The following is a 23,670-nucleotide window of genomic DNA, read 5'->3' as shown; positions in this document are numbered from 1 at the left end:
CCGGGACCTGGGCGAAAGAGGGATCTCGTGAAAGGTCTTGGGCCGCAATTCTTGGAGGAACATCAATCCATTCGTCTCTGAAAATGATGTCCACCAAGCAGCTGTCTCTGGCCATCGCTTGCTGGAGAGATATCCACTGCAGCCTGTTCTCTTGTGCGGCTTGACCAACGCGCTCCCAAAACTCCCCTTTCCGCTTAACCTTGGTTCCGGCTTTGGCTCTTCGGTCTGTTTCCTTCCAAGGGAGGCCGGGCACTTTATCTGTCATCAAAAAGTCTTCCACTATCTGATGGCCCGGGATTTGGTCTACTTTCGACTGGGTCACGAAAATGGGGATGCCGTCTTTACTCAGCTTCAATCTCAATCTTGCTGATTCCCCTGGCACATTATATGAGCCGCAAGAGGAGTTCGAGAAGTCTCCGAGTCGGGGAACCGCCGCTTGATCTGGAGCTATGTCGCGGATCATCTGATGTTGCCAAGGATTGGGCATCACAGTCACCTTGTCGACTGGTACCGCGATTTTGATGGTGGAAAGTGGCATCGGATCGAGGTCGAGGGGAACCGGACCGTCGCTTTGCACCAGTGGCCTAGAGATTTCGATGCAAAGCCATCTGCGGTTCTTACCAGTGGCGTCGGTTCTTTGATAATACTCAGTATTAATTCAACATGAGAGGAGCGGGGTTACAGGTGGGTGGACTTACATTTCAATATCATGCATGGCCATCGGATGGTTCTCTTCATGTCCAAAGTACATCTCCGTACTAAGATTCTCCTGGTGTTGTTGGGCGTTTCCAGCATCCAGTGGTGGACCAAAGTCTTTGTGTTGAGCGTTGTCCTCCTTCTGAAAATGGATTGAGTGTATGGTACGCCTTCGATATCCGTTGGTCTCTTTGGATCTTTCCTGAAAGGCACTGAAGTTCATGCTCATTTGCCGGCCTCGTGGGCCTTGTCTCCATTCAACGTTCATGACTTGGCCGGCTCGTCGGAGACTCGTCATTCCCTGTATACTGTAAGTAGTCTCGTTGAATGCGCCGAGCGCCGCCTTCAGTCGGCGCACACTTCCTTGACTTAGTTAATGTTAGTAGAGACTTCCAACGCTGAGAAAACGCTCCTTGACTTACACGAATGGAAGTCTTGCCTGATGGTGACGAAGCCATTTGACGCGCATCTCTCTTTTGTCGGGACCCAGTTTCCCCCTGTCATCATATACGGTGGGCTGGTTTTCGAGCCCCATCGACACGACTTGCTGTGTGGCACTAGCACCAACAGCCTCTTGGTGAAGGTCGTAAGGAATTTCGAGAGTCCAATCGGTCGACCGGATATTATCGATCGCGATGACATCGTTGGGAGACTCATTTTTATAGTAATTCTTGTCCTCGCGGTGGAGTGCTTCGAATTTTGCCCTTCGTTGCGAGCCAATTTTGATTCCCAGAAGAAGCTTCTCCCGAACGCTCGCACTAGGGACGAAGTTCGACATCTTTGATAATTTATTGCCTGCCTCACTAGCGAACTCGATACTTGATGGGTTCCTGGAGAGCGAGAGTGTGCCTGAATGTACAATTAGGTGGAAGAAAGGCAAGATGCCCAAGTGAGGGTGGGGTGCCTTACGGTGGGAGGACAAGGTAGGGAAGATTTGTCGTCTTCCGGGCGGAGAAAACCGATCTAGTGTGCCTCAGATTCATCAGACCTTTTCTGGCAAAGCTTTGTGGTTCACAAAAGTACCTGTGTCGGAGTTGGAGATTTCCATGGTAATGGCCACTTCCTGGCCAGAGCCTAATAGCGTCGTTTGCCGGTCCTCTGTTCGCACCGAAATGTCTGCTCTCGATGATTCATCCGGATTCTTGTTTTGAGGTCGCTTTCTTGGTATGTCAGGACATTCGGATGCAGGCCTCTTGCGTCCTCGGACCCAAGGACCTGCCATGCCGCAGGCGCCCAGGCTGACCTTATAACCGTGAAATAGCGATGAAAGACTTGGCTGGAAATGATAAAGATATCTGAAAAAGTTAAAAGACTGAGACTTCCTTACTTGGAAAGTAGAAGAGAATCGATCAACCGTTTCCGAGGTGGAAGGTAGCGTGGGGATGTTGATTTCGTTGCAAGAGATACTATTGTTGTGGGAAGAGGGGATCGCCGACGTTTTGTAGCCGTCGTTCATTGTTCAGGTGAGCTGCTGTAAATCAAATATCTAGCAAGAAAGTCGACAACGAAGATTTCGTTCGAAGATTCGAGGTCAAGGCAAGAGCTGTTCTGGTGTAGGAGGTTCTGGAGCAGACGTCGGTCTAGTCAGGTCGGCAGAAAGAACGATTCGATGGTAGGTAGATAGGCAAGCGAAGGTCAAGCGAAGATGAGAATAGGGAAGTTTCTTGAGGAAATCGCGTCAGACGCTCGGGTCTTTCTGAAAGAGGTCAACCCGACGAATGGGAAACAGGTACGCCTGCCTCTCTCAAAGCGTTTTGGAGAGGGGCGTATAGGGCTTTGGTGAACTCACAGGGACGAAATTATTTGGCATCTTCTCAAGGCACTAAAAGTTCTTTTAGGAAGGGCAATACTGTACGAGAACCGCGGCAGAAGGCGCATCCATGTCGTCGTGACTTCAATGTTCCTCGTACTATAGTTGTCACTTTCAAGTTTAGCTCTCCAAGGAGAAAGTGGGTGCTCGACCTCAAAGTCAAATCCAACGTCATTACCTTGGCGACGACACAGTTGTGAAGAAAACCATATACATTCGTTACGAATGATCTAGGCTAGCTGCCCAATGGCCCATGAGAAGTGAAACTAATGTATAGTCCGAAACCATCCCGTCCACTCCCGCCGAATCGAAGCCCTCTTTTGTAAGGGCGCTTCTCTATCATGGTATCCGCCTCGAAGCAATAGTACTTGGTGCGCAAAAAGGACACTACTGATTATTCATGCTAACCCAATTCATTCGTATCCCGTGAAACGCCCAACCCATCCGTATGACGCATGCCCTTCCAATGTGATTCCTTTTGATTTGAAGTGTAGAATGTCGTTGCTTGTACTTTTCGCCGCAGGTTACTAGTTGTAGCCTACGAAATGACTCTGTCCTCGCCGTTTGTCCTATTTCTTGTATTTACTCAGAAGAACTTGGACATAGCTCTGCTGAGATCGATGAAGTCCACCGGCTTCGTAACATAGTCACTGAAGCCAGCTGCCACGCACTTGTCCTGAACATCGGACATGACATTGGCCGAAAGCGCAATGATGGGCAGCGTCTTGAATCCCCGTTCCTTTTCCCACTGCCGTATCTCCCGGCAAGCTTGGTAGCCGTCTTTGCGCGGCATGTGCAAGTCGCACTAGTTGATCGGTTAGTGGTCACGTCGGCTTGTCGGCAGGTAGGATAACTTACCAGTATCAGAGAAAAGTAGCTATGGGAGCGAGAAAAGACGGTCTCGGTGCACTCGGCTCCGTCTGCAACAACCTCGACTTCCACGCCGACCTTCTTGAGGTATTTCTTCAGGACCTTTTGGTTGACAGGGTTGTCTTCTACCAGCAGCACCTTATACCCCTTGTTGCCCATACGTTTCTCGATTTCCTGGTAACTGGCCTTCTGAGTTTCCACCATGCGTTGTGCTGTAGACCTGTTTCGATCGATGCTAAGATCGCGAACCTTGTCCGGATCGAAGATGACAGCAAATCTGGACGGTTTGACTGGCTTGTAGATAAAGGTGACCAGGTTCTCAGACACCAGCTGCTCATACTTTGTGTCAGTTGCCAGTTTCATTACCGCCTGCCGCTGAACCGAATCGGACAAGATCAGGATTGTCGTATTGCTAATGGTCGTAGACTTTGTAATTCTTTCCATCAATCCGATGATCTCTTCGGGCGAGGGTAGGTTGAGAACGATGTGCGTGAAATTAACAGATTCATCTCCTCCCAGAAGGCTTTGAGCTTTGTCAACTGAATCAAGAGCTGTGATTTGATGAGGCACGTCCTTGGGAAGGGTCGTCTCAATGTGTTGCGCCGTGGCCTCGCGGCTATGAGTTTGCGGGCAGATGATGAGGATCGAGTACATGGGAGGTCTGAAGTCTTCCAGTTTGACGGGCTTAGATGTCTCAGGGGTCGGTGTCGTACCCGATGATGATTCGCTGGGAGGAAGCTCAAGCTTCATCTCTGACAGATCTTGACCGCTCGCCCTGGCGGCTTCACTGAAGTGTACGAGACCGACGTTGACCGAAGACACAGATGTGCGCTCCGTCACTTGGGAAATATTAGAGCGTATCGAAGGATCAGAGCTTCCACTAGACGCCAGAGCTGGCGAAACGAATTCAGCATCAGTGCTCGGGCTTGCGCCCGATATGGCTTTTGCTGCTGGCGAAGCTTTTACAGCGGGGCGAAGAACGGTGACCTCCTCAGGAGCTTGAACGACAGGCTTGAACGCTTCGGGGCTGATCGGACCATCGGGGTGGTCGACTGAGGTTGGGAGTGCAAACTTGGCGGTGAATGTGAAAGTCGAGCCTTTGCCGGGAACTGCAGTGCCCTCCATCTTGCCACCGTGGAGCTCCACCAGCTGTCGGGAAATAACCAAGCCAAGACCACTTCCTCCATGCTGTCTGGTGCTGCTTCCATCGATTTGGCTGAAGGGCTTGAAGATCAAGTCCGCTTCCTCTTTCGTGAAACCTCGTCCGGTGTCGATAACTGCAAACTCCAGCATGATCTCGTCGTTGGCGGGTGCCGACTTTGTGTTGGTGAAGATTCTACATCGGCTGAACACCTCACCTTCGGCAGTGAACTTGATGGCATTTCCAATGACGTTGAGAAGAACCTGACGGATGCGCACTTTGTCGCCCTTGACCCAAGCAGGAACGTCCTCTTCGACAATGTAGTTGAGCTCAAGTCTCTTGGCAATCGCCATGGTGGACACCAGCTCGTTGACATCTTCAATCAACGAGCGCGTGTGGAACCATTCGTATTTGAGCTTCATCATGCCGGCGTCGACCTTGGATAGATCCAAAATGTCATTGATGATCATGAGGAGGCTGTTGGCGCTCGTTTGAATGGTGTTGGTATAGTCACGCTGCTCCTCATTCAAGGTCGTATCCTGCAAAAAGCTGACCATGCCAGAGATTCCGATCAATGGGGTACGAATCTCGTGCGACATGTTGCTCAAGAATCTACTCTTTGATTCCATGGCTTCTTTGAGTTTGGCTTCCAGGAGCTTGTGATCGTTGATGTCCGTAGCGGAGCCAAAGTATGAGCTCGCTCCGTTGCCGAAATCAATGTTGTCGATCTCGACGCATCGAATCAGATGCCACCTGTATTCTCCGTTCCGAGATCGTAATCGGACCTCGGTCGTATACGACAGTCTGCCGTTGCTGTCGGTAGTCACCTTGATGATTCCTTTCCTTGCCAGCTCCGTGAGATCTGCGGTAGGCATCTCGTACACCGAACTACTGCTCGAACTGTTATTTCGAGAAAGCGCTTGGTGTATTCCTCTGATATTAGTCTCCATCAGATTTTGACCCTTCGATGGCGCAGTCAAGCTCGTGAAAGCAGCCTCGAAAGATGCAGCTTCCTGTTGGCTCTTACGATCGAATTTGGCTGGAAAGGGTGTGGGCGGCCGATCTGTGGGTATTTGGCACTTCGCTAAATCATCAGGATGGACGAAGTCCATGAAGCCGAGACCAAGTGAATCTTCAAAGCTTTGGCCTGTATATGAGAGCCACTGCTCGTTGGCGAACGTGATGCCTTCATCTTCGGTAGCTGTGAAGATGATTTGGGGGATGAGGTTTGCCAAAAGTCTATGCTTCGCCTCCGATGCCTCAATCTCTTCTTGACGCGCGGCTTTGAGTTCGGCAATATGTTGGTCATGAATATCCATGTAAGATCCGAGGAATTGCATCATGACTCCGCGCTTGTCACGGGAAGCTACAGCTCGGGCGTAAAACCATCGATAAGCGCCGTCGAAGCGCCTTATGCGAACTGTTCTCGAAAATTGCTCCCCTGTACGTAAAGAGTGGCCCCAAGCCTTCAAGTACTCGTCCCTATCACCAGGGTGAATGCTGCCCCAAGGGTCAGCAGCGAGGTCGGTCACTGTTTGTCCTCGATACGTCAGGTAGCGACTATTGACCCATACAATCTCGCCAGTTTGGGGCAGTGACACGAAAACGTGCGCTGGAAGGGAATCAAGAATGAGACCTTTCAATCGATCGGAAGGTGGCGGCATATCGACTGAGCCAACAGTGACTGAACCAGCTCTGTACGGTGCCGTGTGGGGCACAGGCTTGCTCACAACACTCGAACTAGGCGGTAGTGACTGGAAGCTCGTGGCGAAGTCGGCACCGTATGAGTGTAGGAGAGTGTGCTGGTTCTGTTCCAAAGGCTTCTGCTCGACAGATTTCAGTCGGGGTTCGAGTACCGCGATTTCATCCAAGTAATTCTTCAACTCGCTGGAGAGTACGCGTTTGACACCACCCGGCGTGGAAACCCGGCTTTCGGTAGCCTTCTCGATGACGTCTTGACCTTCACCTGCCCCGGGTGTGGAGGAGGGTTCCTGCGCGACGGCATGAAGTCCAACCGACAGACGAGCTTGCCTGTGATCGACTGGTGAGCCCTCCTTGGAACTGCGTCGCGTCTTCTGGGAACTCGCTGAGGATGTTTCTGCTCGGGCGGATGATGCCTTTTTGTTGGTGTTGAAGTAGCTGTCGCCTCCAGAGTAGGCAGGGCTGGTCGAAGGCCCGCGCTTGTCCACAAGCATATGGGGCGAGCTAGGGTCCCAGCCTGGTGTGCCCATCGGCGAGCCAGTTGCGCTCTTGGAGACACCGGAGTAGTCACTTGGGCTTGTGATACTGCCCGCCAGGGAGCGATGGGCAGTCGGGTCCTCGGAGGGGAGAAAACTAAGGTTACCGATACTGGCAGGGTCCGCCAACGGGCGTCCATCAGCTGCAATGGCACCGAAACCTGCGGTGTGAGGCCTCCGGCGGTTGATTCCAGCAAGCTCCGTCTCCAGATTCGAATAATGACGACAAAGAGAGAATGAAGTCGCTAGGTGCGGGGCCAGATACTCGAGAGAGTGGCGAAGGTTCGAGGGATATGGGATGATGGGGCTGAGTATCGAAAGAATGGCAATTGGTGCAGGCTTGTCCTTTCGTTGCCAGGAGCTAGCAGACGCGTCATGTTCCCCGGACTGATCATGTATCTCGCTCTTGTTGCGGCTGTGCGTCTTCTGCTCGAGGATGGTTGTGTCGAGTTTAAATGGATGAACAGGTTTGGAAAGAAGGAGATGCGTCAGGGGGATGTGAAGAACAGTCCAGGAGTTGTCCACTCCGATCGCCTCGGGCGGTCGCATTCCAGCGTAGTCTGCAGGCGCGGACCCCGGGTTGAAGGAATCTTCATCCACCATTGCATCAGTGAAAAAGGGGTTCTCAGTGGGATCGGCGCGGACCGCGGGCGATGGCGCAGGAGACTGAGACCATGGCGACGGGGGAGCTTGCTCAAACTCTTCGTACTTTGGGGTCGGCGGCCGTGGTTTATCATCCTCCAATCGCGAAATCATGCTTGAAGGCTGAGGTTTTTCTAGTCCATGGCTGCGACCCAGACTCCGCGGAGGATTTCCGCCTCCTAAAATAGTCGACAACTTCGAGCTAGAGTCCGCCCTCATCTTCTTCAGCTTTTTTCTGGCTGCATCTGTCGATGTCGCTTTCGTCGCTGGATTGGCCTTGGCAGCCGGTTCATCTGGTAAATTTTGCAGGTATGGGTAGCTTCTTGTGAGTGCAATCACCTTACCGCGTTCAAGAACGCGCATGACGCCACTGTGGTCGATGAGAGGATCGGCTTCGTAGTCTAAAGCTTGAAGGACAGGGAGGACCCTGCCTTGAACATCTGGATTTGCACCAAGAGGTACTTCCCAGCTAGGCACGTCTTGATCCTCAGCATCGTGTTCAGCGAGTGCCGACGTGTTGAGTGGCGGCCCTGACGGCTCAGAACCGACTTCTTCAGGCGCTTGTGCCGGCGGAAAGTAACTCTTGCTCCTGCCAAGCTGCGCTGGACGACGGGAGGGCAAAAGTCTCTCGCTGCCACCTTTTCTCTCTCTGTTATCCTCGTAAGCGGTGAAGGAGTGGCGAGTCTGTAGACTCGGTCGCGGAACAAGCTTTGGTCGCGAAGGGTCTTCAGGCGCTGCTTGTTCTTCGATGACAATGTCACCCGCACTGCTGGGAATGAGACTGCTGCCTCTGGCCATGTAACCAAGACTAAGGTCGTCTTCTTGGTGTTCATTATAGGTCGCCTTCTGACCCCACGGCACGTTTTCGATGTCAGTGGTATCAGCTGGCACGGCAAGTGTGACTCTTTCGGCTTTGTACACATCCCTCATGATCTGGACGACTGTGTTCCACCACGCATCCAGTCCAGGTTCGGCACTTAGCATTAGTGACAAGTCATACAAATTGGGGCTGGGGAAATCGCCATCCAACTGGCCAGTAGCTCCGGCAGGGAGGAAAGTCAGCGCTGATGCGGGCGTCGACGAGCCGGAGAGGACCTTGTCTTGAGCAGCTCCGAAACCCTCGAATGACATGGTTTGCGACATGAAAGCCGCAGCAGTTGGTGACATGTTGCCGAATGGTCTGCTCATCGGACTTATGGCATACCCAGGCGTCGACATACGTGGAAACGGGTAAGAAGGAGTACCTGCAACGAAACCCGGAGTGATGCCGCCGCGAATAGTGTTTCCCGACTCGGTCGAGGTTGTTGTCAAGCTGGATGATGTTGTCAGGCTGGATGTTGTCGCCAGGGCTACGGGATTGGTCTGGAGCGTATTGTTGCTCTCCTCGGGGATTGGAGAGACGCGAACCTTTTCGGGAGGCGTCACCATGAGACCCCTTGTCGCCATCTCGCGACGCTCCAGATCGCGTGCCAATCGCTCGCGGTACCGGTTCAGTTGTATCTGGGACTCGGACTGTGCAGGCGGCGTGTCGTTGTTGGAGCCCGCGGCCTCTTCATTTTTGCTTTTTTCTTCCTTGCCGCCTGTCCCACCTGCGACGTCATCGGCAACATGAGGTACGCCCGGTGTACGCTTCGCATTGATATCTCGTCCAAGTGCGCCAGAAGTCGCAAAGGTGGCGGACTGAGATTCGAGTTGCGCCTTGGGGCGGTCAGCCGGCGAATGAGAAGACTGCTCCTTGGACACGTTCGACATTGCGACGCGCGCATTTCCACCAGACGAAGGGGAGTTCAGGGTCAGTCCATGACGGGGACTCGGGAGGCTCTGAGCGGGTTCTTTGGTTGGCGACTTTTTTGCTTCGGGGGTGGTTCGTCGCGGGAGGCTAAGTCGACGCGCGGAAGACGGCTCTTTCTTGTCTACTGGAAGGCTCGTGCTTGGCATTCCTCATAAGAAGGGCGCCCCATACACAGAACAATAACGCGAGGATTTGCAAACTTCGAGTGGTCGTGTCGCTTCGCAAATAAGCCGATCCGGACTGGAGGTCAGAAGCGGCGCCGTTGAACCAAGCGTCAGGGGTTCAAGCAGAATCGGATGGCGAGTAGGTCCGCGAGGGGCTCGGGCGGGGAGGCGATATAGCGGAAGAGGGGCAAAGTAGAAAAGTCGGTGGGCGGGCTTGAGACGAGGAGAAAAGGTGCTCTCGTCAAGCGGTGGAGGAGGAAATCCGAGGGCGAGCGTGCGATGCGGTGTCGTGTTGTGTTGTGTTGTGCGGCGGTGGTGTGGTGGTGGTGGTGGTGGTGGTTTAGTCTGCTTGAGAATTGGATCGGTACCTCTTAGTTTTGGTGGTATGGTGAGGTGGGCGAGGCAAGGTATGGATGAGATGTGCGTTTGGACTGAAGTGGAATAGGCTGAACAGCGAGTATGGGACTGGAACTAGGAAAGACCAGGACCGGGACTGGGATTGGGACCGGGACTGGGGTTTTGAGGTTGCTCCTCAGTCTTGCATCGGGCCTGACGGTGACGGTGGACTGGGGTCGTCGGAAGGGGAGGAGGAGGAGGATCGGGGCGTGGAGCAGGAAAAAAAACGAAGCGAAGCGAGAGAGAACACGCAGTAGCGGCGCGGACAACGATGCAGTGAGGTAGCAGACAGGACGGACAGAAGGGCGTGCAACGGGCTGGCAAAGGCAAAAATGTAGGAAGGCAGAGAAAGAGACAGAAACTGGACAGAGGCAAAGGCAAAGGCAAGAAACGGAGGAACAAGAAAGGAAAGGGTGGGCAGCCCCGTTCAATGAGAATAGTCCTGCTTGATGACGTAGTTGGGAGGTGGGAGCTGAGGTGAAGAAGACCAGGACATTGGATGGAACATGCCCTCCAGGCTTCAGGTACCTTACCTACCTTCCACACCTACCTACCTTAGGTACGCCGGGCTGCTCTCCCGCCCGGGCTTTCTCTCTCTCTCTCTTCCCGTCGCTGTCTGTCTACCGCCCAGTCTCCCTACCTACCTACTTTACTACCTATCTCTACCTTAAGGTAGGTTACCTGAATTCCTAGGTCCCCTTTTCAGCACAGGAAATACTGCCCGCTCAACATCCATCTTTTGGTAAGGCTACTTTACTCTGCGTATCCTCCTCCAGTCTCACACAACTGTGGAAGTCCTGCTGCGACATGGACTCACTCTGACGCCTCTTTCTCTGCGTGTTATTCTTCTTCTTCCTCACTACTTGGCAATGGCCTCGTATATGCTGATGACATCGCAACCTTCTCTGTCCGGCGCAACCAGCCAGCGGGCATCCAACCTCAGAAGAAAAAACAAACACCGCCAACGGGTGCTTCCTTGGAAGACGACCGGCTTGGTACACGAAATAGCCCTGGCCACTAGCACTTTCGCCTACCTTCCCGGCCAGTCGCACTGGACCGTACCGCTGAGGGCAAGTACCGGTACGGTACGGGTCATCCGCGGCGCATGGTGTCGGCTGCCCCATTTCCAACCAGGCACTGCTAACATCTACTTTCCGTACTGTTGCGCTCCGTGAGGTTCAGGCGTTGCTGGTGTCACGGGAACCCTAGCTTTGGAGGGCTAACCGTGCAAGTGTGCAGATACCGTATGAATATTGCCTAGTGGCATTTGGGCCACGATGGTCTCGTTTCTCCAGAGATGCCATCCCAATCAACTGCAACTTCCGCCCTAGACATATCTCGCTAACCAGTCTGGCTCAAGTGGCCCAATCCAATCGTTCTCACGCCCACGACACGGATCAAATGGCTTTCTTCCTCCGCCTCATCTCAATCTGACACTTATTCGGTTCTCTGGGCAGCTTGTTGCGCCTCCAAGCCCAAGAGATGTCCTTTGACGGCCGTTGCACAATACTGGGCAGGCTGTCGCTTCATGTACTTGTACCTTACCCGCGCTGCGCATGTACTGCGTACTGCGTATGGGTAGTAGTATCGCACATGAGATAGATGTACATCACATACGGATAAGGTGCATGCCCTGGTTAAATGTGGAGCGCATTACATCAACAAACTAAGGTACCTACACTACACCTCAGGTACTGCGTAGCCCGCCCCGAGAGTGTCTAAAGCCCGACGCCCGCACGGCACCCACCAACGGGCCCTCCCACGCTGCACTGCAGTTCAATGGAAATCAGTTGCAAAGTCGCAATTCGCTGTGGAATTCACTGTCAAATCTGAGAGGCGCTGGGCAGCCTGAGGTGGGCTGGCGTCCTCATTCGGCCCCGGCCCTGCCACCGCCAGGAACATCGATACTCGCTTCTCCCGTCCCGCAAGGTGAGGTATCCGTAAGGTCACCTACCTTACCGTCAACTCGCGCTGCGGCCGAATTCCGTTCCGTCTTCCCATGGTCTGTCTATGGACCTTACCTTACCTATCGCCCACCTACTTAGAGGCACTCTACTCGGTGAGGCAACGTCTGTAGCTTCAGAGTTGCGGCTTGGTACCAAACCTTGCCCTGGACTGACATTGCGGCAATCGAACCTCTCGGGGCCCTCCTCTCTGACGGTCTCCATCGGATGCTCTCCGCCGTTTCAATTCCAACTCCACGATTCCCGTAACGGAGCCCACTCGGCGACCATCATGGCCAGGACTCCCATACCATCCGTGGCCTGCTCGTCTTCTTACATTCGCCCTGCACACCTGAGCCGCTAGAAACCAACCACTACCACGCCTTGGCTGGCTTCGGTGGCCCATTTGAACTCTCCCCGGCCCATGATGCATTCTCCCAACCTCCAAGGCAGAGGCAAGTTCATGACTCTCATCAGCACCAGGCCGTCGCCGCGCCGTATGGTTGCAAAACGTCCCAGACAAAATACGGGACACGGAACACATCATGCCAGCCATCAGACGGAATCATCAACGCATCCGGTCCGATTGCGCCCACGGTTCCCACGATGCGGCCCCCAGGGGGCCACCACCATGCCTCTGGTCGTGTTTCTCTCAGCCGGTTTTCTGCATCCGTTCCTTGCACTTTCCGTCCGCCCCGTCCGGATCGGCCTCTGTCCATGGCATGCCCCCGTATACGGACACACTCAACGAACCAAGATTGAGAATGCAAGCCTCCAGTACAGAGGAGTTTGATGAACTCTATCCCAGTTGCCCACAAATTCCCAAAACGCGCTGCGACGCTGAAGCCAGATGCTCGCGCGCCATTTGCTGGCTGACTGGAACAGATCATCGACCAAGACCAATTGCAAAACCATATTCATACGTCTGCAAACAAGATGCACCCGCATGCCGCTGTATTAACTACTGCGTATACATCCGGAACCCGACCCGTCGAGCTTGTAGGATCTGACTTACAACACCGTGTGCTTTTGTCCTCTGTGACGAAGCTCAGCAGAGCCTCTATGAAGTCGCGTCGACGTCACAAGTCTGTCGCCCTACTCGTCTCCGTAGTCCCCGAATACGACAATCAGTTCGTACAACACACGCTTACTCGTCCCGTCTTACTACAGCGCACACTTTGGACGAACGTCGTTGTGTTCGGAGCTCACGTGCTCCCCCGTTGAGTTGTCAGGCGGCGAGGTGCAGTCTATTGTACATCGGCTCTCGGCGCATAATATGCTGCTGCCGCTTCTCGCTGCTCACTTCTTCACAGAATGCCTCGTGGGCCGTCACAGCAAGGTCCTCCAAGCGATATCAAGATGACGGAGGTCAAGTGACAGAGCTCCCGCCCCGAATCTCCACCTGCGGGGGGACTCGATTGCTTATCGGACGACACAACACGGTAACGCTCCAGCGCCTCAGGGACAGCTATCTACCGTTGAACGGGGAAGCAAGGTATTGTGTACATTCCGGTAGGTAGTGGGGTCCGCCGTTGAGTGCAACCACAACGAGCCAGGGCACGCCCTGGGCAACGGCCAGCTCGGCGCCTCGAGGGGAACATCGTGAGAATTACAGCCTCACTTTACGGATCCATTTCCTACCTGCGTATACGAGGGCTGTATTTGATTCTTTGTCCACGCCGTCGTTTTTAAGATTCTGCTCTTTGTTTGACGACAACACCGTTCCCTGGCGAAGGTGGTCAAACAACCGCCGTGCCGATTGAATAGGCACGGCACTATCCGTAGACACGCCAAAGATTCTGGGCCGCCGACTACACGGGACTAATGGCCCCAAGTGTCCACTCCATTCTAACTAGTATACTTCAATTGAACCCACAACAACTCTTCGGACTGTGACAGGATGTGTCACGAACGCAGCCCAATTTTCTACGTCTCTATCTCATCAATCCGCGCCCGCCAGCAAATGATCGTCCCTGTGCGTCGACCACTTGCCTCGCAGGTCTGCGGAGCTCCTTACACGTATCCGTAGCTTTTCCTCGTGCTGCTAGGAAAGGATGAAGAAGCTCTGCAACACGACGCTGCATCCACAAGGCAGAGACTTCGGATTCGAGACACTCGCTCGCATGCAAGGACGACTTGCCGACGTATTGCGTCGTCCCCGGTTGAAGAAATAGGTCTCGTCGCGATTCAGCCCTCCCTCCCAGCGGCAGCTCGACTCGTTTCTCCAGGCGTCTCACAGCGACACGACACGACACGACACGACACGACATGAGGCTAACGGACACTGCTCCGAAGGCCAGCAGAGCTTGCGGGTGCTAGTTGCTTGTTGTCTGCTGGGACATGGTACGCTGCATCCAAGTCTTGAGCACGACACGGCGTCCGCTCGAACCCATCTCCCAGGTTTTTTTTTCCCCTTTTTCTATTGCCTCGACCAACGCATGACCTTTCAGACCCCTGAAGCATGTTCCTCCCACGCTAGGTGAGCGCCAAATGACGTCAATGTGCATCATTAGCAAGGAGGCTTTTTTCCCTCTAATTGATATCCTAGCCCAATGGAATGGAAAGTGGGGTAACTCTCCCCTCTTCTTCCAGCCCTCTTGAGCTCATTTGCCTTTTGGTCTGTTTTTTTGTTGTTGTTTTCTGCTGATCTAGATGCTGGTGGCAGCTCTTTTCTTGGCCAACTGACAGATGGGCATTTTCGAGAAATGGTACTCCTGGGCTCGTGCCAGCTGCCTTTCCCATTTCCCAAGCAACGCCCCGGCAGGCACCGTCCCATCACGATCATCGGTGGTTTTCCTACATTCTGCATGGCGCTTGCCCAGTCCTTCTCTGTCAAGGCGTGGCAGCGCTCTGGAAGCCTTCCTCTTCCGTCCTCTGAACCCATGCGCCCGTGCTCTTTGCCGCCGCTATTGGCTCCGATACGCAATTGCTATCGAGCTATCCGACACCCGGAACTCAACTTGCGATTCAACTCGTTGCCGCTCAGTGCGATGATGAGCCGCAACATCAGGGCAGCTGATCCACCGTCGCGAATAGACATCATCGTTGTCCTGATCCTCACCCATGGTGTATCTTCGCTGCAAAGTAACAGCCCGCGCATGTCTCGGCACCAAATCCATTGCTCTACGGTTCCTGCCGGCATCAGGAGTTTGGCGACAACCTGACTGTACCTAGTATCAGTTGGTTTCCCGTTTGCGTGGCTCCCAGCAAGCCACAGCATATCAGCCACATCTGCTGTCTCAGCCGCATCGCCGATCGACGCCTGCTATCCGTACAGAACCTCACTTCGTCCTCACCGACGGAACATCCAAAATCGTGGGCCCCCATTGGAATCCACCAGCGAAAGGGGCGCCGCGGGCGATATCCTCCGCAGAGATCGGGGCATCTGGCGTCAGGTCACGGTATGTTCCCCACTTGCGAGACGATTCATCGAGAACGTGTCAGAACCAGTCGAAATTTGAAGGGCAAGGGGCATTTTCGGCCGACGAACGCCTCACCTCTTTTGGGTGGTGTGGTCGCAAATCGAGGAGCCTTGGGGCGAGATTCCAGCCAATCAACCTCTGGCTTCAGAAATTACCGTCTGGAAGCCTCGAACAATTCTGTATCCGCACCGGTCTAGCCCATCCCCCTGCCCTCATCCGAGCCGGGCTTAGCGCTTGATGTCACAACAGCCCGTTTCCAGTCCTTCGGTAACGCAAAGAGCCATGAGATACGTCGCGACCGCAGTAAAGGAGCGCCAGATGTACCTACTGTAACTCTCTGTGGTTCTCAGTATTCCGCTCACTTCAAATTCCTTCGTCGTAACTCCGTTGCGGGTCTCGATGAGCCGGCATCTTGACTCTGAAATGATGCTCGGTCCACTCTCTGATTACGGGCAGCCAAAGGCCCAGCAGATCTTGAGCTGAAAAACTACCTCAGACTTTGACTGGTCAGTGACTGGCAGTCGCATGTTGTAAATACCACCAAAACAATGCCTTCCACTCGTGTTGTCACTGTAACGTGGGGAAGGGCTTTTACTCTTGCGCCACCAGCGACTTGACACCCTCAACCATACGTGGCTGAGTGCTGGTAAAGTTTATTGTATCAACATGATTTCCATCAAAATTGGAATATCTTGAAACGGTCCCAGGTTGTTGTCTGATGCCCAAGGAGCTGCGCAACGTCCAGCTAGCGCTGACCCGGTAGAGCGCAACACAGACTCTACCTGGCATCGGCAGTGAAAGTTCTCGCCTATGGCACCCTTCAAAGATGTTTGGGCAAGGCGGTGCCAGGCTTGCTGGGAACTGAGTGAGACTGCTCAGACTCAAGCCTCTTGTGCCTTGCGGTAAGCCCGTAGTTGACGGCGTCGTGACCCGGCCCGCCCACCTTCCCAAAAGGGCGAATGCTTTTGCAGACTTAATGCCTAGCCTTGTGTCCATGCGGTAGAGATACGGCCGCAACTTTTGTAGGTAGTCAGTCAATAACTTCTCTTCGACTGGTAAGCTGCCTGCCCAGCTGTCTGCTCATTGGCGATGCCAAAACGGAAATGTTGTCAAACTACTTGCGCAAAAAGGGATCCAAAACATACAACACCGGGCATTCGCCGGTCGTCACCGACCCGACTACTACTCCAGCCCTCACTAGCTTATCTATGGGAGAGCGGACGGGATCCCGAGTTCTCCAGTGGGTATGGTCGTATGTAATAGTGTGTTAACCGCAATAGAATTATATACTTGGGTAGAGAGGCTTACAACATTAACGTTAGATTAATCAGAATATAATCAATCGTTTCGTTAGTTGTTAAAAATCTAGTTCACTGTTAGGTCTGCTGGTCTTTATCACGCTGAGTATACTTTTAGTGTCTGGATTAAAGGAATGAAGTAACAGCTTGTCATTATCAATCATTAGCGATGATTAGTATCACCTGTATTGTACGCCTTCAGGCCAACACACTCAGCCCGGATGTCGGTTTTAGCAGGAGACTCACGGGATCATAACGAGGTCACTGTCGCTCCAATACGAGTTGATCAGCCTTGCAACTATGTGGCACAGCTGGGATACTGCTGGCTGATACTCCTGAGCCGTCGTATAGGCTTCGTACTTTGGCGTAGGCACTCCTAAGGAATTGCGATAAGTTGAACCGAAGCAACTAAACGTCTTGACACATTCTGGCTAATTGTAATGGTATTTAGGAATTAGATTGTTTTGGGCATTGGTATGCTCTCTTCGACGTCTTGAACTCGGCGTCCTAGATTTCGTTTATCACACACCGTTGGCACTAAGTGTCTTCCACATCGAATGGTCTCACCGTGAAAACAACAGACACCTAGGACAACAAATCAAATAAGTGGCACTTGCACTCGTGCTAGTGAAATCTCATATCGCTTCCCTCGACATTCATTTTCACGTCCACTAAAAGAAAGTGTGAGGCTCTCCTTTTGCCAGGTCATGAATCCGCTGGACTGGGCACGAAACATATTTCCCCCCCAAAAAAATACGCATGGCTTAAAGACGCTGCAGCTAACTTCAGCAGCATCAATCCCAAAAATTCACAGGAAATAACAGTATCAGCTGTTCACGGTCGCTTCAAGATACACCTGCGACTTGCCTGCTGGTTCCGAGGCCTGCATCAGAAGGGAATGCTGATCTCCCAAGCTTGTAAGATGATTTTGTTCAACCTACTTAAAAGTCATATACGGTTCTCCCCCTCGTCTTTTACGTGGTCTTGACTATCCGAGACCAAAGATTGCTGCATTTATCCCCTCGTAATGGTGCCGAGACTACGAAACAAACCACGATTACTCTTGTCCAGAAACAAGTCAGAGAGATTCCTGTGACATCAAGATCAACAGATACAGCGATGTAGAAAGACGTCGCTGGAGCGTGAGGAATATATTAGCCTAAGGAAAACTACCTGCCGGGGCATCGAGAGCATGTTATCGGGAACCTAAATGCTACTTCGCTCAGGCATATTCGATCAGTGAGTCACCCAATCGACGTAGAAGAAGCCGGACTGTCGAATACGTTTCCTGTTGATGGAAGTTTCCACGACGACTTACTCCAATAAGGGTACGACAAGGTACAGCACGTTTTCTGCCGTAGTCTGGACAATACAGACAGCCCTATCATTAGCCCAGGGCTGGAATGGGCACTGACCGAGGTGCTTTTACTGCTTTTTTCCCTACTGTGAAAACCCCTACTGGGTGGGCTCGAAACTTCCTCAACATCTTTAGCCCGGAGATATAATGATAAATCCATTCCACACGAGCCATCGTGTGGGCTAAAGGCATGGCGACAAGTGATGTCATGGAAACCAAGCGGATGCTACGTTGTTTCCAGAACAGAGTCTGCTCCAACTCATGGTTGGGAATCTCTTATCCGACCAAGAGGCGTATGGAAGTCGAGTCACACATAGCAGGGGCCGGTAAGTATCGGGCATAACTGGCAGGACCCAGAAAACATATGACGACGGTACCTAGATGTTTCCGGACGACAGGCAATTGTGTGAACATGGACGTCACAGGCATCAACCGCCGCACATCATGAGTCAAGGACAATGTAGTCCGAACTACAGTTGGTCCCAAGTGCGCAACGTCAGGGGAAAGGTGCGCGTGCTGACACTTGAGATTCCCTCCATCTGAGCAATCCGAAGTTGTAGATCGTGACGGGCAGTTTAGAACCACGCATGCCGACGAAGATGAAGCATCGTTTCTGGAAGTATCTTATGATGCAGATCCGATGCTAACGAATATTGCGCCTAGAAAGACAGTCCGCTCACAATAGAAGTCAAGCCAAACCCACTGGCCCACCATGCGCAGAACGCCTGCAGCGACGCCCATTTCAAAAGCAATCCAAGCATGGCGGAGCTAATCAACATCCATATAGGCAGCTCATGCGGTTTGAAGCACGGCCAAACTGCCTTCTTCTATTCTTTCCTGTCTGTTCCCGCAGGCCGTACCAATTCCTCTCTTCAAGATGATTTTGCAAACCCAGTTTGCCCATGCGACAATCCTATGTCTTGAGGGTTTAAGAAGGGATGCCAAGCTTCTGCTTTTGCACACGCGGAATGACGCCAATAATGATCAGGAGAGACGTGACAATGACGGCCCACAACTTCAACTTGAGGACATTGGCGTTGTAGGGCGTGTCAGTAGCCGTCGCAACAGTGACCAGGAGCAGGACGAGCACGACATAGCCGCTCCAGCGATGGTACTTCCAAATGGACTTGGCACGGTCTTCGCCTCCGTAAAGCTTGGGGGTAGCCCACATGGTGAAACCGACGACGTACTGGATCAATAAAAAGATGGATAGGATGACGCCGAGGTAGCCATGAACGGAGTGGAAGTGGGAGTCCGGGCCCTGGAGAAATTTGTTGTACTCGATAATCGAGACACCGGCGACGAGGAAAAGGAACGCCAGCAGATTCAGGACAGCGTGGACGCGCTGGCCGACACGTTTCTGATCGGGTGTATGGGTCGGCTGCAGGGAGAGGATCGACTGGATGAGGGTGAAGATGGCGAGACTTTGGGCCAGCGGGTGGCCGGAGAAAAGGATCACATCTTTGGTGAGGACGGCAGCCCAGATCATGGCGACGAAGATGACAGCACCAAATTGGGCGACGACACCGGTGCCTGTCAACGTCTTGTCAGTCAAGGCTTGAAGAGGACGAGGCAACGGCAAGCACGAAGAGACAACAATAACGTACCAAGAACGAGGTTCTTCGCAATGAACTGGCCCGGAGGCTGTTGGGCGTCACCAGGCCGTCCGAGCAGAGGCTCCAATTCGCCGTGGCCGTGGCCACGATGGTCTTCGCCTGGAGGTGGCTCGGGCAGTCCTGTTGCAGAAGACATGTTTTGCAGCTTTTCTGTAGTGTATCTGTCTGAGTCGGGTCTTATCTAGAAGCGTTGCGAATCGCACCAGCCACGGATGGTCTCTATACGCTGAGGTCTCGTCTGAGAGATGAATTGGAGTCGGTGGGAGGATGAGAGAGAAACGAAGTGCGCCAAAGAGGCGGTGCAATTTATTTCGAAGGGGGTAAAGAGGCAGCACCTGAGTTGGGAAGGAGGGCAGGAGGGAATATCGGCATGTCGGCGTTTGGTGGTCATCTACAGCGCGAAGTGCTGTTACCTATGGCGGCATCGATGACGGCAGAGCTCGTCTCGAGCTGTGGCCTATCGGAGCCCGTGTATTTCTGATTGAACAAGGACCTGCAGGGGGCTCCGGCTTGGAATGGTGGGGTAACTTGGGGGATGGTCCGTCCCCCCCGGCACGTACAGGAGTCGCAGCGGGCAACAGGTCAGGTCATGTCTGGTCAGGTCAAGGTCTTGTTCCAGCTGTCAGCTGTGCCCAGGCGCTGCAGAGTCTGGATCTGATGTGAATCTGCAGCGGAGCCATGGACAACTTTGCTTTTCGTTTTTCGCTTCCACTTCGTTTGCCTTCCAGCGTCCGGGCCCTTTCGCATGGCATGGCGTGCTCGGGACTGTCTAGAGACTGTTGCACCTCTGAACGTTAAACCAGCAGAACCAATGAAGCGATCGCGATCAAAAAGATAAGGTCGTGCCCGGGTTCGAACCGGGGTTGCCGGAAGATGTTTGACAGCTGTAGGTGATCAAAATCCGGCTGGAAGCTGGTGTCAGCACGAGAGAGTAAGGTATCGGAATCTGCTGCGACGAAGAGTGTGCTTACAGTGATAACCACTACACTACACAACCGGAGTGTGCGTGTCATCCATCCTGCTGGGGACTGACGATGGATCCTCGCGTCTCCAATTCCACTTCAAAGAACAGGACCAGGGTCTGCAACGGCTTCACGTGACGATGCATGACTGATCTCGCTGTGGCCGTAGTTGCGTGGTGGTGGAGTGGGCCGCAAGAGCCGCGCTACACGACGTGCAGCCGACGAAGCGATGCCTCTGGTGGATCTTACCAAACTATAAGGTGATTGATTCACCTTATGAAGACTGCCTCTAGAAACTATAAGGTGATGCATTCACCTGAGAGAAGTCGGGGACGTCGTTATCCTAAGCGCTGCGACATCGCAACCCCCACGGCGGTCGACTTACGCAACTATAAGGTGATTCATTCACCTGATGAAGTGTGCTACTTCGAAACCATAAGGTGAAGCAATCACCTTATGAGGAAGACTTTCTGCCCAGCCCTTATCAGATCGGGAAGCAGCAGGGTCATCGATGTGTGTCGTGTTGTCGAGAGTTTGATGATGCACCTTGCAAGAGAAGCATCGATGTTGGCGGAATGCAAACGTACTTTGGTACATCCTTGGTACCCCTTGATACCAGAAACTCAATCAACAGGCAGGAAAGACGGAGTTTCTTCCGAATAACTTCACGGGCGAGTCTCTTCTCTCCCCTCGGTGCTGGCGGGAGTTCCGTCAAACTTACACGCGCACCCCGCCGACCGAACAGCGGGGACAGTAATTAACACTTGTTGGACCGGTCGTATGCAGTGGCATGCGGGGAAGCGCCGCAGATTGGCCACGGCCCAGTGTTAGCTAATTCGCTCGAATCATTACGTCTTTGCTTATCGCCCGCGTCTGGCCGCCGGCGCGACATTATGAAGGCTCAATGTGGCCGTTGACTGTGGCCGCCCGACGTCGGAATTGGCCGCCTGGGGGCACGGGAAGGGGAAGGGGAAAAGGGTCCAGCGGGAGGCATTCCGGGGACAAAACCATCCCTCTTCCGAGGCTTTTCCACCCTTCGTCCCATTGTTCAGAGGGCATTTGCACTTTTCAATTCTTTATAAATTACCCTCGGGTCCCTCGCACCATTCAGCCTATTTTATCTGTAAGCCACAGTCACGAATTGTTCGCTGCAGGTGAATACACAACGCAACTCTCATCAGCTGAATCGAACCCCTCACTTGACCCCTCCTTAAACCACCGTCAACCTTCACAATGACAAGCGAACAGGAGTACACTCTTGAGCAGGTCAAGACGACCAGGATCGCGTCGGATGATATCGACAAGACCTTTCGCTCTAGCAGTATCGGTAAGTTTTCATCCGCTTTTATTCCCCCGAGACTCACTTGAGATAGGGGCTTGGGCTGAGACTGACTTGTTTCGACATAGATCTCATCTCTGCGGCCCTCGGCGGAAAGATCCTGGCTTTCTCAGACGAATGGTTTGCGGAGGCTACCAACCTATTGACGCCCACTCCTCCCATCAGGCAGCCTGGCAAGATGGTTTACACTGGCGCTTGGTACGATGGCTGGGAGACCAGACGGCACAACACAGAGCCGTTTGACTGGGTTATTGTCCGTCTCGGCGTTGCTTCTGGAACCGTTGAAGGTGTTGAAGTTGACACTGCTTTCTTCTCTGGCAACCATGCTCCCTCAATCTCGGTAGAGGGCTGTTTCAATCTCAACGACGAGGAGGTCGTCTCATGGAAGGGCGGCAGAGGACAGTGGGAGACGATTCTCGGCAACGAGGAATGCGGCCCCTCTCAGCGCTTCGGTTGGAGGTTGGCCGAGCCCAAGCAGAAACAGTACACTCACGTACGCCTGAACATGTACCCCGACGGTGGTATCGCTAGATTCCGCCTCTTCGGCCACGCTGTGCCTGTCTTTCCCGAGGATAAGGAGGCCATCTTCGACCTGGCGGCGGCGCAGAATGGCGGTGTTGCCATCTCGTGCAGCGACCAGCACTTTGGCACCAAGGATAACCTCCTGCTGCCGGGCCGCGGCAAAGATATGGGTGACGGATGGGAGACGGCTAGATCACGCACCAAAGGTCATGTAGACTGGACGATTGTTCGCCTTGGCGCACCAGGATACATTCAGAACATCATCGTGGATACGGCGCACTTCCGTGGTAATTTCCCACAGAAGGTCAAGATCGATGCTCTTGAATGGAAGGAGAGCGGCGAGCCCGGAGCGGACGCCGCCGGATGGACTGAGATTGTGGCCCCGAGCAAGTGCGGGCCGGACCAGGAGCATGACTTCCAGAGCGGCATCAAGGACAAGGTGGCGTCTCACGTGAAGATCACCATCATCCCGGATGGAGGAGTTAAGAGACTGCGTGTCTTTGGCAAGAGAGCATGAGCGTTGAGTTGTTGGGATGGCATAGGTGGGCAGACGCGTGTATGAAGAAGCCATAGGCTCGGCATCCCTCTGGAACAAGGGAGCGCAGAATTGGGAAAACAAAGGGGAAAAAGTTCAAAATTACAATCAACGGTCTATGAAGACGACAACAATTCCAGGGAGGCACCTTGCTGCATCTGCTCTGACTGACTGGTTGGGCTCCTCCGTGATATAATATGCCTGGCACCTACCTACCTAAGGTACCTTACCTACCTACCTCGACGGGAGGTAAGGTACTTACCTTAGCGGTAGTAGCAGGTACCTGGCGAGCCTCACCCTAAGCCTAAGAAGCTTACTAGGTTTTTAGGTTTTACCTAAGGCCCTTAAAGTACGTCCTAAAATAATAAACTTCACTAAATTAATAAGTTTTACTAAATTTATAGTATAAAAAGTTTAAAAAATAACTTATTTAATAATAATAATATATATAATAAATAAAATTTAAACTTAAGTATTTTATATTAAAATATTATAATTTTTTATTATGTATAGAGCATTAATAAGCACTATATAATACACTATATACCATATAATATACTATAATACTATAATACTATAAATTATAGTATATACTGTTAACATATAACATTCTTTTACAATAATAATAATAACAATATAAGAATAATAATAACGCTTAACTTACTTTAATATTCTATATAAAATAAACTAATAACATTTAAGGTATAAAACCTTATATAAAAATACTCTGTTTATTACAGCTTATAACTATAATATTGATGATGTAATACGTATAGCTACGTAAGCGCCTTATGTAATTAGCAGTTTAGTAGGTTACGTTTCAGATTATCTTTCCCCTCACTTTTCCCTACTAGAGGATGTAACCTGGAAACAACAACAACAAGAGTCATCACAATACATCACTTCCTTTATTATTCTCTATACGATC

General features: G+C 52.5%; 3 protein-coding genes across 3 annotated transcripts; 1 reads left to right on the top strand and 2 right to left on the bottom strand.

Annotated features, from left to right (window-relative positions):
• Positions 1–3,092: 3,092 nt before the first annotated feature.
• COL26b_003528 (uncharacterized protein) lies at positions 3,093–9,148 on the bottom strand (the record flags this gene model as incomplete). The annotated part of the gene is made up of 2 exons (XM_053176423.1): positions 3,093–3,311; positions 3,365–9,148. 2 exons carry the CDS (start codon positions 9,146–9,148, stop codon positions 3,093–3,095), a joined length of 6,003 nt encoding a protein of 2,000 aa, XP_053039510.1.
• Positions 9,149–18,696: 9,548 nt separating this feature from the next.
• COL26b_003527 (uncharacterized protein) lies at positions 18,697–19,520 on the bottom strand (the record flags this gene model as incomplete). Its single annotated transcript, XM_053176422.1, has 2 exons — positions 18,697–19,301; positions 19,376–19,520. 2 exons carry the CDS (start codon positions 19,518–19,520, stop codon positions 18,697–18,699), a joined length of 750 nt encoding a protein of 249 aa, XP_053039509.1.
• A 2,059-nt stretch (positions 19,521–21,579) lies between these two features.
• ALC1 (Allantoicase) lies at positions 21,580–22,724 on the top strand (the record flags this gene model as incomplete). The annotated part of the gene is made up of 2 exons (XM_053176421.1): positions 21,580–21,673; positions 21,754–22,724. The coding sequence occupies 2 exons, from the start codon at positions 21,580–21,582 to the stop codon at positions 22,722–22,724; spliced, it is 1,065 nt and encodes a 354-aa protein (XP_053039508.1).
• Between the last annotated feature and the right edge of the window lie 946 nt (positions 22,725–23,670).

Source organism: Colletotrichum chrysophilum (assembly GCF_026319265.1).
Source record: "Colletotrichum chrysophilum strain AFK26 chromosome Unknown scaffold_20, whole genome shotgun sequence".
Classification (NCBI taxonomy): domain Eukaryota; kingdom Fungi; phylum Ascomycota; class Sordariomycetes; order Glomerellales; family Glomerellaceae; genus Colletotrichum; species Colletotrichum chrysophilum.
Note: the sequence above shows the minus strand (reverse complement) of the source record. Positions and strands in the feature narration are given on the sequence as shown.